Source organism: Onychostruthus taczanowskii, unplaced genomic scaffold (assembly GCF_017590055.1).
Source record: "Onychostruthus taczanowskii isolate IOZ18803 unplaced genomic scaffold, ASM1759005v1 scaffold62, whole genome shotgun sequence".
Lineage (NCBI taxonomy): Eukaryota > Metazoa > Chordata > Aves > Passeriformes > Passeridae > Onychostruthus > Onychostruthus taczanowskii.
The window spans coordinates 1,871,228-1,888,525 of NW_024503901.1; the positions used below are offsets into that span (position 1 = coordinate 1,871,228).

A 17,298-nucleotide genomic window follows, 5' to 3' on the forward strand; every position below is an offset into this window, starting at 1 on the left:
CCACCGCTCTTCGTGATTGGCCAGAATCCTCAGAGGGGGCGGGGCTGGTTAAAGGGCCGCCCGGCGCGGCGGGGCGGGAGCGGCTTGGCGGCGGCGGCCGGGTAACGGCGCAGGTGGCTGTGCCCGCATCCTCGGCGTTCCCGGCTCACCCGGCATTCCCGGCATCGCCTCCTCGGCGGCGGGGCTTGGGAGAGCGGCGAGCGGCTCGGCGCGGTGGCACCGTCCCGGGGAGAAGCGTGAGGAGGGGCTCAGCGGGGCCGCTTCCCCGGGGGCTCCCGTCCCCTTGGCGGCCGGGGCCCGGGAGGCGCCCTGCTGCCCGAGCCCCGCGAGGCCGGCGCTGCCCCGGCCCGTTGAGGCGGAGGGCGGGCGGTTTTAGCGCCCGGGCAGAGCGGGACCCGCCCGGGGCGTTATCGCTGCCCGGCCGCTGGGGCTGTGTGGTCACCTCTGGTGCTTAGTTCGGGAGTTGTTTTGTTTGTTTGTTGCATTTTTGGCTTGTTTGCTTGTTGTTTTGCCCTTGTTTGGGTGTTTGCTTGGCTTTTCTTAATCCCTCTTTTTATGTTCTTTCTTAAGTCGTTTTCGTAGTTTCTGTTTGCTTGCGATTGTTCGTACCAGCCTTATTTATTGACTTTATGTCATTGGTCCAACCCATAGCTAACTTCGTTTTTGAAATGTTGCTGGTGCCTTAAAACGAGTATTTCTCTCTGCCCAAAGCCTTCAGGGTGGCCCTAAAACGTCAAAAGCATGATTTCCTTAATTTTCTTGTTTTCCTTAATTTTGCTCTCCCTGTTTTTCAGGTATAGCTTAGTGTTATGGGTGATATAGAAGAAGCTAAAATGCAGATAACGCCAGAAACTCCAGGACGAGTCACAATCCTGAATCCTTTTGAAAGTCCCAGTGATTATTATACTCTTCAGGAGCAGATTGTTTCCAGTCCTTCAATCTTTAAGTCAACGAAATCCTCATCTGTAAGATCTAGTTGGTTGTAACTGTGCAGATATAGCGCTAATATTTTCAAATGCATTCAAAAGGGTGTTTTATTTAGTGTATGTCAACATATGTACCAAGCTAAAGAACTTTGGTCGCATTTGGAGTTTCTTCTCTTCACAGAACTATGCTGCTTTTAAATAGTAATATTGCCACTTAGTCTTCCTCCCTACCTAAATCTGTTTTGTCTTTAGATATTAGCGATTGAGTGCTAAAACCAGTAGAAAAGTAGATAAAGACCAGTTGTTGGATGTGGTGCTCTGGTCCTACTTAGAGTGCAGAAAACCAGTTTCTACTTAGATTCTGAGTAGGCTGGTTTTAATTGCACTTATGTTGTGAGCTGTTTGTGTATTCAAGTCAATGATTTTGTGTATCTATAAGTGTTTTTTTGGTTACAAAATGCATACTGGTTTGCAGTTGAAATTATTTTCTGATAAACAGTAGGTGAATCTGCTAATGAAACCAAAAAGACTCACTTGGTAGATAATTTTCCAAATATATTTGAACTGTACTTTGTTAAATAAAGGGATGAGCTTCTTATTTCTGAATTGGATTTTGTTGTGCCCTTTGTATGGCATTTATGAGAGAGACATTGCAGAATGTACAGCCGTTGCATCTCTGGTCTTCTTAGAAATGGGAAGTGAAAGGAAGACTGCACTATTATTTGGAAAACTTGGTTAGGATACTGAGTTTTTGGGGAACCACAGTTTGGATTGAAGAAGCAATTTATGTTCATGTCAAGTTATGTATCTTTAGTAGAGCTGTGTGTCAGAATTGAGAAGAAACTGACACCTCAGTTTGTGAACTTCCACTTAATATTATGTTGTTAATCTTTGCAATACCACTACCAGCAGGATAAGAAGCCTGAGTTACTTTTTTTTAGAGTAGATAATTTAAATAGAAACACTTTTGATTGTTTTTGACAGAAACTATATGGAAGCTGTGATTGTATTGTTCCATTGAGATTTGCCCTGTGGTTTTATTTTTATCTTTTTTAGAATAGCAAGTATTAAGATGCCTGTTTCTTTCTTTAGACCCCAGGAAAATTCAGATGGTCTATTGATCAGCTTGCTCTAATAAATCCTGTGGAAATAGACTCGGAAGACATTCGACGCCAAGGAATGTATTTGAGCCGTGCTAGGTAACTTACAATCTATTTTTATGCAGCTAACTTAGCTTTAATACTAGAACACTTGTTCTTTTGCTTTATTAACACTTCAGCATAGCATTAAGGACTTTTTATTAAAATCTTTTAGCACAGTTTTTTACATTATGTGGATATAATATTTAAATCAGGCTACCTCTGTGTTGCTTCCTTTTAATGTTAAGAGCTGCTGATCCACTCTGATTGCAGTTTGGAAGACAGCCAGATAAAAGTAGCTAGTGGAAGGAAGAAAATGTCTTGCCAGTGATCATTACCAGGCTCCCTCTCTGCTCCTTGTAACAACACAGTTTGTCTTCTCAGAATGCTCCACAGTGAGGCTTCTTTGGTCCCTGGGGCTCCTGCAGAAGGGTAGATGTGCTAGGGAAACTAACTGGGGAAGCCCCAGCAGTCTCTTTCGATGGTATATATTAATGTGAAGGAGGGGGGTTCCAGTGCTAGTTACTTGACGTAGTTTGGGAACCTTATCTCAACTTTTTTCCCTTATCTGAAAATAACTTGCACGAGGAAAACGGGTGGGAAAAACAGTCTTGGTATTTGGAACTTACCTTGAGGGATAATTTTACATGCCAGTGGTAGAGAATGGTGTGCCTAGTGAAAGTAGCCAGGGGGAACCTCAATGGTGAATCCTGTAGGCTCTCCTGTACATTTCTCAGATACAAACTTGCAGAAGGAACTGCTCCTCAAGGCATGAAGTGCTGCAGAATAGAATAATGAACCTGTCCTGTCTAGATCGGGTTGCTCAGTCGCATCCACCTTGATCTTGGATGTTTCCAGGGATGGGCATCTACCACCTCTCCAAGCAACCTGTCCCAGTGTTTCAGCAACCTCATCATAAAAAATACTGTGAAATAACTTACTGTTTTTAGTGTCTAACTGAACCTACATCTCTCTTTTTGAATAATAAAAGCTGTAGAACTAGTACTGTCACCAGCTTTATCTGAATCACCAGGTCTTCATGTTTCCTGTCCTTCCTCTAGCAGCCAGTAGGTTTCAGACTAATGGTTTTTATATATTTTAAATGTATAAAATGTTTACATGTTTTTAGGGAGTTAATTACATTGTTTCTGGAACCTTACTTGGACAAGCTAGCTTTAATGGAGATTACTTGGGTGACACTTCCAGTGATGGTGAGCGACGTGGCCTATAGATTTGAACGTGCGTTGTCCCAGTGGGTCCTTTCAGTCTGTCCCAATGTTTCATAATCACTGTGGTTCATTTTTTTTTTTTAATAATCTGCTGTGACTAGAAAGAGGCTAGTTTGACTCTGTGTAGATTTGCTGTGTCCATGCTTACGTGTTTCAGTGCATACACATGCATGAATCCACAGTGACTGTGTGCTTGTTTTTTTGGTACAATAACTCTGCAAGTGCCTCCATAGATCTGTCATTTTAGCATCATCTAGGCAGATGTAATTGAAGGTGGCATGTCCAAACACTGCAGATATATTCAAAGTCTATATGTCTAATAGGCATAAAAGAGAGAGCTGTGAGAAGTTATGTATTTGTCACATCTATATGTGCTTGTGTATCTAATAATATCTTGTTATCTGGCTGATTTCTAAAATTATTCAAGGGTAATATGAACTGTGAATCAAAGTATTAGGTGGTTCAGCTAAGAAAATTATGAACATTTACAAGCTTCAAAAAATTTTATAGTAAATTACACTGTAGTAAGTGAAAGTCAGGCTTGAAGGTGACCGTTAGAGGAAATATAAATTTAGAATCTCACACATCATCAAGTAACTACAATATTTTTTTCAAAACTAAGTTAAAAGCTGCATAAGGAAATATAGTCATTGTTAGAAACTGAAATGTGATACTGAAGAAGCTGTGGCAGCTGTGGGTATTAGACTAGAGAGAATTCTGTACTGGGAAATCGGGCTGTGTCAGGAATTTGAGTGTGCAAATTCCAGGAATGTTTTCAGTTGCCCTTTTAATTCCTTACAGATCAGCTTTTTAGTCTGCTTGGTTTTATAGTGCAAGTCTAATCTCATGTGAATTTTCATAGTAAAATACATTTTTTGGAAATTATTTTGGAAGATCAGTTATGATTGAGTTTTTGTCCAGACATGCTGAGTAAACAGAATATTTGCTATTATGTACTTCCAAATGGTACAAATATTTTTCAAGTCAACTGAATTGAGAAGTGATTTATATTTCTAAATTTGTGTATGAGATCATTGCACGTAAGAGTAAACACATCATAAGATTTAGGGTTTAGTGCAATTTAATTTATAAAGTTCCTCTTGAGTATCTATAAATTATTATATGGCTGGACTTTACATATTTTCCTGCTTATGTGATGGTTTTGATAATGGAGTTGTTTTTCATTTGTTACTTAGAATTGATAAGGAGACAGAAGACAGAAGGCAAAAAGCTATTGAGGAGGTAATAAAACTTCATGCTATCAAATACTGATTTGTCTACAGAAAAGATTCACATCTTTTACAGGATTTCAAAACCCAGAAGCTTTTTATATTTCAGTAAGAAAGTAATTGTACATCCTCATCCCTTGCAGTTGTAGCTGGAATCCACACACTCCTTTTCTTCCCCTCTTCTTTCAGACACATGTAGGTCAAACCAAGAGATTTCTTTCTTTTGTTTTTCTTGGCTAGTGGTAATGTTCCTGTAATAGAACTCTTATTAACCTCAGGTTAGAAACAATGATTGAGAATTGGGGGTTTACAGTAACAGTTAGAGTGATAGTGCATTTTTTGAAATATTGGAGAATTTGTGTGGTTTTTTTTTTTTTCTTCTAAAGTCTGCTTTGTTGGATGGAAGACTTTATTCTGGTAGCTTGTGTTTTCTCATCCATTTTTCATTTTGCTTTTCACGCAGAGAAGGAAAAATAAAGTGTTTAAAATGTTCACTACAGAAATCTTCAATGTTATTTTCAATTAAAAAAAGAAATAAGTCTCTGATAGGCAGGTCTATCAGTTTCTGTCTCTACAAACAAAAAATGTTTTATGATTCCATAAAGGAGCTGTGTAGCTGACCTGCAGCTAAGATGGTCTGCTCTAAATTTGCATTAAAATGGGTATTTTCTCTTTGTGAGATATAACCTAATGGATTATGCAGCTGAACAGCTTGAAACCCTGTCTCTGATAAAAATTATACCTTTAATAGCTGTGTATTTCAAACTGAGGTTTTTTCATTTACTTTGAGTCTTGCATTTATTTGGGAACAGGATTTGCCATGTATTTCTTGAAGCTTTGTAATAGTGTTTGTCTCGTCAGCATCAGGGTGTTTCCCAGTACAGCTGTGATGGTGGACAGTTTCTGGTTCACAGAAAAAAATTGAACTGCCAGTACTCAAAAGTGTTTCACCACTAACCAGTTTAGCCAAATACACTAACAATAATAATGTTGCCAAAAAGCCTTGGTTTATCACTGTTACTGCAGTGTCTGTCACTTCTGTGAAATAGCTCAGTTGTCAAAATAAAACTTAACAAACTGAAAATTTAAAACTAATTCTTTTTAAATTACTATGCAAGAGGCATGGTAGTAACAATTCAATTTTGAAAATGAGTAATTACTGTTAAAAGGAACTTGTGTATAGTTTTCACTCTGCACACTTGAAGGATCTGAGGTGCTATGGGTCATAAAGAACATAGGGGTCTTCAGGTAAAATTGTTTATTCTTTAATGTCTTTGGGCCTAAAATAACGAAATGTTCTACATTTTTTTTTTCTTGTTCAGGGTACTAGTCTAAATTTAAAGTTGAAAATTTTAAAAAGTGCTGAGATGGTTTGTTTTTATTCTACTCCAGTTTTTCACAAAAAAACTCATAGTTCCTTCTCCTTGGACCGAGCATGAAGGCAAGCAAGTTTCTCAGTTTAATTCAACTAAATGTAAGTTGCTTTTGTGTGTCCACCCAAAATAATACAGCTTTTAGAGAATTTATCCAGCATAACTTTTTTTTTCAACCTCAGTTTAAATTTTAAGAACCACTTTAATTTTAAGAATCACTTTAAGGGCAGAGAACATAAGGCATAATCTGAAATCTGGTAAAGTGAATGGTGAAAGAAAATAGTCTAATGTGTTCTTCAGCTGCATAAAAAAAGTTGAAGTGTATCTTCACCTTTCTCCAGTCCAGACTGAATGATTTTCTGGAAATGTGTTTTACTTGAACACAGCCTCTTTATTTTGTTTTAAATCTGTGTCATGTAGAGACAGGAGGAGACAACGTTTTGGGCAATGTTGATGCTACTTCACTAAACTTTTTTTGAATAGAAACATGCTGAAATTCTCTTGATAGCTATAATGGTAACCTTTTCTCAGTACTCCTTTCTAATCTCTTCCAAACATTGATGCAAAAATTTTGTTTGGTTGTATTAAGTATTCTAACTTAATGTTGCTACATTTCAAAACTATGTGCAGTGCATGTTTAAATTTAAGTTCTATGTTTTCCAGCCATAGATATAAATAACATTTCTCCAATTGGAAGACAGCTGAGCTTGCAGCCTGGGAAAAGCAATGGTGAGTAAAAGGCAATGCCTAAACTTACAGGCTTTCTATGAACAAAAAAAACCATTTTTAATGGATATTAAATTTCAGAAGGAAACATTTTGTTTGTTAGGGTTACTGTAGAAATAGTTTTTCTTTAATTGTATGGTACTGTTAATTTTAATATCCATTTCTCATAGAAATTTCATTCTGTTATACTCTGTTGCATTTTTTCAAGTAAAAGAAAAAGTCCACTGTAGACTGTGGAATGCATTTTTTCCAACTCAGTGTCTGTACTTTTTCTGGATTAAAAAGTGAATGTGAGCTTCAGATTTACAAGTAAATTACAGTTTTGAAAAATCTTTAGTATGTTGGATTGTTTTGGGTTAGAGAATCATGATTATTTTCTATGCCAAGTAAATATTAGAAATCTTAATACATCTTTTAAACTGCATCATTTTAGATAAATAGTTACTGGTTTTCCCCAAGGTATTTTTATTTTTCTGCTGCTTTCTTTTGAATCCTTTCTTTCTTCAGAGACCTCTCTTCTCAGTTAACATAAAAGCCTCTAGGGAGGCATTCTTAAAACTCTTGGGTTTTATCTCTAAGCCTAGTGTGCTGCATGCAGTGTTGTCAAATCAGAATTGTACTTTAATTAACACTTTTCCTTATTGCAACTGTAATTGAAATACCTTAATTGCAGTGCAATTTGAAAGTGAATTTTTGTTTCTACAGCTTTGGTAAAAGGTCACTGTAAGCTAATTTTGTTGGTTTTATTCGTTGCAGCTGCTTGTCAGACAGTACTGTCTTTGCCAGTGGATTTTAATTTAGAGAAAATACTAGGTATGTCATGTAATATCTAAATTTAATTATGAATGTCTAAATAGAAAACTTGGTTTTGTGTTGTTGGCTGTGTTTGTCTTGTGAAATACTGAAAAAGAAATGTGTGAATGAAAGTTCTAAGTATGTATTCTCAATAGACAGTTACTGCATGACTGGAAATGGTTCTGCCTGCAGGTGGTTGAGGGGAGACCTCATGGCCTTCTACAGTTTTCTCATGAGGGAAGAGAAGGGGCAGGCATTGGTCACTTTTCTCTGGTGACCAGTGACAAGACCTGAGGGAATGGCCTGAAATTGTGTCAGGGGAGGTTTAGGTTGGATATAAGAGGATGGTTGGGCACGGAACAGGCTCCCCAGGGAAGTGGTCACAGCACCAGCCTGACAGAATTAAGAAGCATTTGGCCAATGCTCTCACGCACATGGTGTGACTCTTGGGAGGTCCTGTGCAGGACCAGGAGCTGGACTTCAATGATCCTGTGTGTCCCAACTCAGGATGCTCTGTGATTCTAGATAGCCTGTGCCTCTCCCAAACAGAGCAGTAATTTGTCTTACCAGAGCTGTTTGTACAGGTGCCAGCCAGAAATCTCAAAGCCCAGCCTTGCCTTGAGTAAGGCTGAGCTGTAACTTTGGCTTTAGTGTACCTGAAATGACGGTGGGGACTAGAAGTTGTGTGGTGGCAAAAAAGCCATGTCTGCTGGGTGAGGAGGCAGGACTCCAAATTAACTGTCTGATTGTAAGTGCTACATTGACCAATTGCTACCACCTTCTCAGGCAAGGGGGCTGGAAGGGCCTGATCTTACAGCTCATAGGTGGGCACAGTGGGTACAAGCCAGCTCAGCATTTTGGCTGTATGCTCTTATCCCAGTGCTGAAATTCAGAACCACGACTGTGGGCCAACAAAACATATTTATTGCCTTTGTTTTTTGTCTTAACAAATGCTTCCATCAATACATAGTTTGGGAGTTCATGAAAAATTTCTCCTACAGGGAATATCCAACTAGAATAGAGCAAGAGGAAAAAAATCTAAAATAATCTGGTAAATCTGAGCATATTTTAATGGGTTTTAGTTTGTGCTTTCCTACTGTAAACAGCTAACTACTTGTACTTTCTTCAATTCTAATCTGGTTTGCCTCTGGATCTATCATGAAGACCATCAAAGTGTATGGAAGACCTGAAAAAGAGTCTAGGTTTGCTTGGATAGTAAAATAATCCCAGTTTGACAGCTCAGATGTGAGGAATAATAATACATTTCTGGGGAAAGATCAGTAAGTAGATAGAAGCCAATATTTTTTATTTTTTCAATTCAGACTTTAGTATAAAGGGACGATAGGCAGAAGTGGAATGACCATTAGTACACAGAGGTGACTTTTTGTAGGGATGACAAGCAATCCCTTGGGATAGGTGCCTAAACTGATTAATTAGTTGCTGTATTGGTAAATTAGATTAAATGTTTTAACTTAATTATATATGTCTCTGTAATTGAATTTATTTTTTTTCCTACATTAGTATTGGAAACAATTTTTTCCCCACATTTCTAGGTGAATATTTTAGAACTGATGAATTTGCTGATCAGTCTCAGGAAAATCTAAGCTCTTCATCACTCAGAAGAAAGCTGTTTTTAGAAGAAAATGGGAATGTATCTGCATGTTTGTCCCCTTCTTTGCATAGTCCACGTGGTAGTCAGCCGCTCGGAGTGCTTTGTTCCATAGAATTATCTCCAGTCCGGTGCAGAAGCCCCCTGGACACATCTAGTTCAGTAAGTAGCCTGTTTTGTAGGCTGGGTGCGATGTACTTTATGAGAGAGTAGGAGTTAGACTAAAACTTTGGGTTTTTTATTTGTTTTTTGGGTTTTTTTTCAAATTCTGAAAAAAATATGTGAACAAAAGTCTTGAAAGAATATATTACTGACATTTTATTATTTCAAATTATTTTGTTATGCTACTATTCTTTTGTATTAGGAATTATGTTTTAATTTTGTTATGAAAAGGGAGAAGGAATTAAAACATACAAAAGACTTGCTGAAAGATGTTAAAACCTTTTTTTTTCCCCATAAAAAGTGTCTACAAAAAAAGTCCTGTTTAAATCCATGAATTACTGCCTACAATAACAGTTTATATGAACCTGTGGTATAATTATATTTCCTTTAAATCTCATAAGCTCATTTGTAGTGAAAGAAATGTGGATCTTTGAAGTGCAGTGCTAAATATGCCTTTTTCTTTCCTATTGGCCAGAGTTTTCAGAGGAATAGACATTTATTAGAACACAGAATGAAATGTCCATTTTTTAAATTAAACAAGATAAACCTTATCCCCATGTGGACATAGCTGAAGTGGTTTAGGTGATGTATTTTCATCTGTGTGGTTGTTTGAAGTGCATGGAAAAAACCTACCTACACTAGGATAGTGTAGCTTAAAAAAAAAAGGTAACCTAGTAAAGAATTCCTACAATATAATTATAGTGCCAGAAGTGATGGTTGGGTGAGGGGGTGGGTTTGTTCTGGGTTTTTTTGTTGTTGTTGGTTTTTTGGGTTTTTGGTGGTCTTTTTTTTTTTTTTGTTTTTTTTTGGGTTTTTTGGGTTTTTTTTTTTTTTTTTTTTTTTTGGGTTTTTGGGGTTTTTTTTTTTTTTTTTTTTTTTTTGTTGTTGTTGTTGTTGTTGTTTGGTTAGGGTTTTCTTGGGGTTTTTTTTGTTTATTTGCTTGATAGTCTTAAGCAAGGTCCTTCTCTTAAAGAGAAACACTTCTGTAGCTACTGATGAATTAAGTAAATTGTATTATAGCAAAATATAAATAGTGGCTTTCATCTGCAGTGACATGATAAGAAATTTAAACACTTGACTAGATACATGGATAGCATTAATTCTCTGTTTACGTTTCTCATAGTTCTTAAGTATAGTGGATGAAATAGTCCTATTAGGTGACCGTTTGTGTCCATTGCTCTTTTCCCCTGTGTGGAGGCATAAGGTCCAGGTGCAGAGCTACAATTGGAGTATTTAAGCTAAACTAGAGACTGTCACTGTAAAGGGTTGGTCTTTCGCAGTGCTGCCGTATTAAGCATTTCACTTAGAACAATTTTATGTATATATATTAGCCACAGCTTACCTTATGAAAATAATGCTCTGTGGGTTTGATTATTTTTTTTATTCTGAAGGGTCAGTTTTCATCAAGTCCTATTCAGGGAGGAACAAGAGCTTATAGTCTGGGAAGTATAACCAGTCCCCCATTTTCAGAGGGGTCTCCTGCACCTCATGGTTCTCCGGCTTTTTCACCAATTGCTTTTCACATAAGAAAAACACCACTCTCAGGTATGGTTTAATTGAGTAATACATTTTTGTTATAAAAACTTCTAAATTCTTACTAGAACGTTTTTCTGTTTGGAGATGAGTTTCTGTGCTTGGCAGACCAGCGGTCTGCTGTGTAACACATCTTCTGTTCAGCAGTGAAATATGTGAAACAATGAAACATATATGCTTGCAACTGATCAACTAGAGAAAATATTTCAGAAGGCATTGAGACACAATAAGAATGAAGAAAATTTAAAAGGGTTAATTTAATCTAGTGTAGGAGGGGTTTTAAAGCCACGTGCCTGAATTTAGTCAGGTTACAATTCTGATTTGGCCCAGCCTGAAGTATTTTAATATCAATGGGCAAAGAATGTTCAGCTTGAGCTTTCAAATCATCCATCATGAAGATTATTTGAAATTAAATGATTAATGAAGAAATCACAAACACTTTATGTCCTCATTGCTCTAGAAAATGTCACTGTTTCATGCTGTGTCCATACCTGGTAAGGCATAAGCCTTGTTTATACATGATTATACAGATTTGGCATGATTATACATATTTATGCATGACTTTTACACATTTTGATTAATGGTATTTTACACCATTTTATATGGAGGTTGCACAGGTGTTTTCTCACTTGTTTGATCTTAAACTTCATTGCTGCCAAAAATTTAAATACCTATAGATTGTGTATCGACATTCATTTAGGAAAAAAACTAATGACAGATGGACTACACTAAACCAGCCTTCACCCATTTCCCTTTGTATAGTAATGACATTTAAAAATACAAGGTCTCCAATACAGCAAATCATGTCAAAGAAAAGAAATTTGGAGGGATAAAACCTTGCCTTTACCATGGTAGCTGAAATGTGTGGGTGGTGGGTTTGGTTTTTGGGGTTGCTTGTTTGGTTGGGTTGGGAGGCAGCAGTCAATGAAATACTGTGTAGTTGGCCATAAATTATTCAGTGGACTGCAGGGCCTTGAGAATGATGAGTTTTTCTATCAGATATCAGCTGAAGTTAAACTTTGCTCTTTTTTTTCAGACCAAAGAAAATTTACATTTCGTTCTCCGGATATTCCTTCTTCCTCAAATAGAATGACACCCCCAAGTACAAGAAGTCCTTACATAGATGGTTGTTCTCCAATTAAAAATTGCTCTCCTATGAGACTTGGAGCCTGTAGAGGAACTGCCCAATATCAGACTTCTGTCATTAGAATACCAATTGCAGTTGAGAATCATGAGGATGAGGAAGACAAGGAAAACACTTCTCCAGCAGAAGCTCGGTTCCCAGAAATGGATAAAGGAATAAACCTACATCAGGAAGACAGTGATACTTTTGCACATGGTACACATCTTGTGGTGGCAACTGTATCTATTGCACCAGATCACTCAGAAGGTTGTCATCAAAGGTTGCCATCATTTCAGGATATAGAAGGCTTAAAGGAAAATAATACCGTAGACATGGCTGATGCAGCTGAAGTGTCAGAGGAAAACACCTGGATGAAAGAAACAATTGGCAGTAGCAATGCACCAATGACCAGCTTTATGACAGGCATTACTTTCAGTATTGAAAGCTCTCGCATGTGCATGTCACCTCTTGCAGAAAGCAGTGCAATTCCTTGTGACAACAGTAGTATTCAGGTAAAAATATAATTTTTGGCTTCTCTGTAAAACTGAGCTCAACATATGTATACTAATCTGGAAGTAATTGTTATTTTCTCTTATTAGATGTGGCATCCAGGTGGTATTGTGACTTTTATCCCTTCCCTTTATCCCCTCTTTCGGAGGAGTTAGCGTAGCAATTATTTTTGTGTTGCTGTGTACATTAGTATATTTAACTTGATCCGAACAAATGCTGACAGATCTGTTTACAATTTGCTTTTGTTACTAACTGGTCATAGTTGGTTTGTTGGATTAAGTTCTGTTAATCAAATGCAAATCATACCAGGTATCTGAGGGATTTATTTGTGTTAAATGACAGTACATTTTTCAAGCCCTGCTCTTTGATTTCAGGTGGACAGTGGTTACAATACACAGACTTGTGGAAATAGCATTATGGATACTGCAGGGGCTGAAAACAGTTGCAGAGAGAATGATGTGAGCACTATTGTGTTTCAGAATAAATCTCAGCTGCTTAAAACAAAGGTAGGAATTGTGGTTAAAAAATTATAAGCTTCTCATCTAAAGCATTCATTCCCCATTTTATTTGGTTTCAGGGAGCCTGAGGGGAGAGACTGTCAGATGATAATGAAGATGTTAATGTAGTGTCGGTTCAGAGACTATATTGAATAAATGTACAACAAATACCTTAAACTGGCAAAAAAATTAATGTTTTATGATAAAAGCAAAGGCTGTTTTGAAGGAAACTGAGGTATATGCATGAAGAGTAGTGGTGAGGCTGTTCATGACTATTGCAGTCTGTAATTTTTGTTTCTTCTGTTCTTGCTGCTTCATTTATTGCTAAGTTTTAAACATGTGTCTGTGGAGAAGGACATTTCTGGAGAAAAATTGTCTGCTGCTAATTTTTATAGACTTACCATTGAGTTCTAGACCATACCTGGCATGCTGACTTGGTGGAGAACTTTCTGCATGGGTACAGTCTTTATACAAGCCCTTTGTGGATCTATCTGAAAAACACATTACAAATGATAATACGTATCTAGCAAAGCTCCCAACCCCTTAATCTTGTGACTGATAGGAAAAAGTTCTACTTCTTCCAGAGACTTGAAGCAGGGCTAGTTTCTGTGGAGAAGAGAGCAAAGATCATCTCCTCTCAGTAATTATGGTCACATGATGCTACACACTTAGTAGTTTATGGTCTGCTGTGTCTTGCACGTCCTTCAAGGGGAGGGAGACAGTACTGACCATTAGTACCAGATTATGAAAAAAACTCAAACCCATTTAGCCCTGACTTCTCTTCTGGATGTGACATGCTAAAAGCCACTTCTCTGCCAAGGGGAAATGCTGACTGATGGTGTCTTACAGACCACTGATACCAAATTTTAAACTTTTCATTTAAGACAAGGACAAATGCACCCTTACAAGAACAATAGATATTTTGTCATTAACTTCTAAAAATACTCATCAAAGTTCCTGCCTCGGTCACTCTGTTGGACATGGATTTTATGTGTGCATGTGCTTGCCAGAATCACTTGTCTGGTATCAAACCCGTCCTAGAAGGACTTGCCAATGTCATGCAGCTGCCTTTTCCCACTGTTAGTCCTTGAACTGCTGGGTCCTGACTAAGCCAAATTTTGCATTTTAGATTAGGAGTAAAGTGTGAAGGCATTAAGTGCTTCATTCAGTTCTTACAACTGAGAATCCCCAGGGAACGAAAAGAAAAAAGCACAGACATTGCTGGCTGAAAGATCCAAGTCAGGCTCATTCAGACATTCACTGAACTCTTGAAATGAGGTAGTTCTTGCAGACAGCATGTTTCAAAGATCTGTGTAGAGAAGATGTGTTACTTCATTTCTTTCTCATTTCAGAAGCATAGAGTTGGTACTTAAGGTACTTACTGTACTTGAGATTTGCAGTTAGTGATCTTGGATCTTGTTTCTTTTGGAGAATTTCTGTTAAAACGGTTTTAAAACTAACTTTTTCTTATTCACCTAGGAGTGTTCTGTTGTAAGCCATAAGGACAATCAGTTGCTGAGAACAAAATCTCCAGAGAAGCAATCCTGTTTTCAGAAAGCCAAAACACATAGCACAGTATTTGGTCAAAATGCAACTTGCAACATTTCTGCTTGGAAACATAAAAATGAAAATCAAGTTCAGGGATTTCACAAAAGTGGTGTGTAGTTTTCTGATGGAGAACTTAATCTGTGGTTTCTAATAAATTTTTATACATATGACCTCAATTACCTGGATTATATATACTATTTTGCTTTTCTAATGCAAATGTAATTAACTGTTTGGTATATATTAAGGGAGTTTTTAAATAATGGGGATTTTTCAGGTCTTATAAGAAATTGATTGGTGTCATTAAGTGATCCTTTTTGAAAATTAGTGTCTAGATTTGGTACAAAGAAACAACAGGGGTTTTTTTCAGAATTGTATTCCTTCTGTGACTAGGGTGGATTCCATGACCAGCCTAGGATAACTTGCATAGGAACGAATATAACGGCAAAATCACTTAGATTTTAAGATTTGTCCCTCCTAATGGCATGAGGGGCATTTTTCTTTGTGGGAAAGAAAAAGTGGAATGGGTATTAGTTTGGTTTTGGATTGCTTTTCTCCAACCAGATATATGGTGTGGCTTCATAAATACTACCACTAGTACCAAGAGTAAGTCACTGGACAGAAGTGAACTGCTGGGGTGTGATGAAAGCAAATGCCAAGTTTAGTTCTCTTAGAAATATAAAATGAGCTTTATGTTAGAAGAAGCTGTTTAGTAGTTCTCTGAACAGCTTTTTCCTTGGTTTGACAGAAATCTGTAATGTTAGTTAGGTTTAAGTAAAATGTATTATTGGTTACCTTAAAATTAAAAGATAGTGTTGTTGCTTTGGTAATTGTATTAGTACTAAACTTGGAGTTGATCACCTGACACTACCAGTGTCTCTGAAGAACAACTGTGTCCAAATTGATGCCCTGGTACTCTTTGGAAGGAACCTAAGAAGGTGCAGTAAGATTCATTGGTCTCAGTACTATCACTAAGAAAATGGTGCAGCCTTTCTTCATTCCTAGTATTATTATGTTGCTTACAGAAATTACCAAAATACTTAGATAAAGCCTTAAAAAAATAATTAACTTTTGCATGCCATTTATTACCAAAAAGCAAACCTTTGATCCTTTCAAGAAAACCATCAGTTAATTAAAATAATGGATTATGGGGTGTGGGGGGGTGTCAGAAGCCCAGAACTCCCTTTGTGTAATCAAATCAGATTTAGTTGAATTTGCTTGTATTTGTTTAAAAGAACCTTCTGGAATTTATAAATGTGAATAGGGGGGGAAAATCCAGATGGTAATCTTGTGGCCCTAATGACCAAGAGGGAAAGAAGAGATAAGGGATACACTGGTATTTCAGGGCTCTGTTTATGTAGATCTCTGGTAAACTTAATTGGATTAATGAAAAAGAGAAGTCCATTCTACCAGTGTTCCAGGTGAAGCAGTATTCCTCTCTTTTCACAGCAAGGATGTCCCAGGATACTGAATTTAAGTTCTGCTTTCTGTTCTATGCCACAATCCACAGAAAAGCTTGTACCAAAGTGAGAGATGGTGGCTGATGAGCAGCTATTGGCACAATAGGCCTGAAACCTATTGGTCAGATCTAAGTTATTTGAAGGCAAAATAGCATTTTTAAAAAATCTCAAAAGGGAAGGTGTGAACAGAATCCTTTGGCATTAAAATCAGTGTAGTAGACCTGGGAGTTGTGTGGTGTTTGAATGGAACAGTTCTTGAAATACTTTCATTAATAATTTCCTAGTGAAGGCTTTCTGAAAAGCCTATTTAAGAAAAAGGGAAACATCTGTCTGCATCACTTGATTGTAGTTCTCACATTGCAAAAATAAATACTAAAAAGTTTACTTTAGAAATCTAATGAGCAAACGTGTATTATTTTTACTTCTGTAATGCATGTGGGATTGACAGTAATGGAATCTAGTGTCATATATTAGCTGTTTCATTATCTTCAAACAGTGCTCTACTGGAAGCTGGAAATACACTGAATTAATAACAGTTAAGGAATTAATTTTGTTATAAGTAGGAGATGAACTTCTGGAAAACAAATTTTATAGAATAGGGCCTTCAAAATGTTTTAGCTTTAGCTTCTAAGTTTTGTCACTCAAAAGCACGATACAACTTGTCTGAGATTTAAAAGTTACGTATGACCTTGTGTCATTTCTGTTTCTCATGATAATTTTAACAACAATCAATTGAAAGTTCTGTACAAAGGATTTATTTTTGCAATTGTGATTACTAAAATAGTAATGTAAATTTAATGAACATTAAGGAGGGTAGCCCAAATTATGTGTTTATGAATTTTTCTGAGTTACATGTATAATTTAAGATTTGGTTTTACTTTTTAACTAAGTTTTTTGATTATTTTCATAGTATGTTAAATGATCAGAGGCTTTTGAAGTATTCACAAGTAAAAAAAGCAATCCCTAAAGTATTTAATTTTATCCTGTATTAGTATTTTCTTAAAGCTAAGAAAAGCATAAGAGCAGAAATGGGTGAATCTGAGAAGTGATTAAGGATGCCCCCACCTGGATTGCCTGTATTTTTTGTCCTGTTTTGTAGTGTTCAGTTAGATGGGAAATATTTATTTTATGGAAACATGCCTATTTTTTTATCATGTTTGTATGATTGATTTGTAGAAGAAACCTGCTGTGCAAATTACCATGGAAATCACTTGACCATTCTGTTTCTGTAGTAGTTCTTAATGCATTGGTTGGCACACATTGCACAAAACGGTCATTGTTTACATTAACTTAATATCAGTAGTTTTAACGAGAGTCATTTAACATGTCTAATTGTAAATTGAATAGTGAAACAGAATAAAGACATTTCTTTAATACCTCTGTTGTTCAATTACTTCTTTCAGTTCTGAGGTGCTAAAGAGAATGCACAGAAATGCTGACTT

General features: G+C 36.9%; 1 protein-coding gene across 4 annotated transcripts; it reads left to right on the forward strand.

Moving 5' to 3' along the window:
* The first annotated feature begins 31 nt into the window (after positions 1-31).
* On the forward strand, positions 32-17,250 carry BORA (BORA aurora kinase A activator). 4 transcript variants are annotated; one of them, XM_041419914.1, is made up of 12 exons: positions 32-447; positions 795-965; positions 2,019-2,125; positions 4,491-4,536; positions 5,916-5,997; positions 6,560-6,625; positions 7,379-7,435; positions 8,971-9,188; positions 10,580-10,733; positions 11,758-12,356; positions 12,729-12,860; positions 14,331-17,250. In XM_041419914.1, the coding sequence occupies exons 2-12, from the start codon at positions 810-812 to the stop codon at positions 14,514-14,516; spliced, it is 1,803 nt and encodes a 600-aa protein (XP_041275848.1). In that variant the 5' UTR covers positions 32-447; positions 795-809; the 3' UTR covers positions 14,517-17,250. The 4 variants fall into 4 exon arrangements, with proteins under 4 accessions (XP_041275848.1, XP_041275849.1, XP_041275847.1 ...); XM_041419915.1 differs by having other exon boundaries at positions 32-236; XM_041419913.1 differs by having other exon boundaries at positions 32-965.
* The last annotated feature ends 48 nt before the right edge of the window (positions 17,251-17,298 follow it).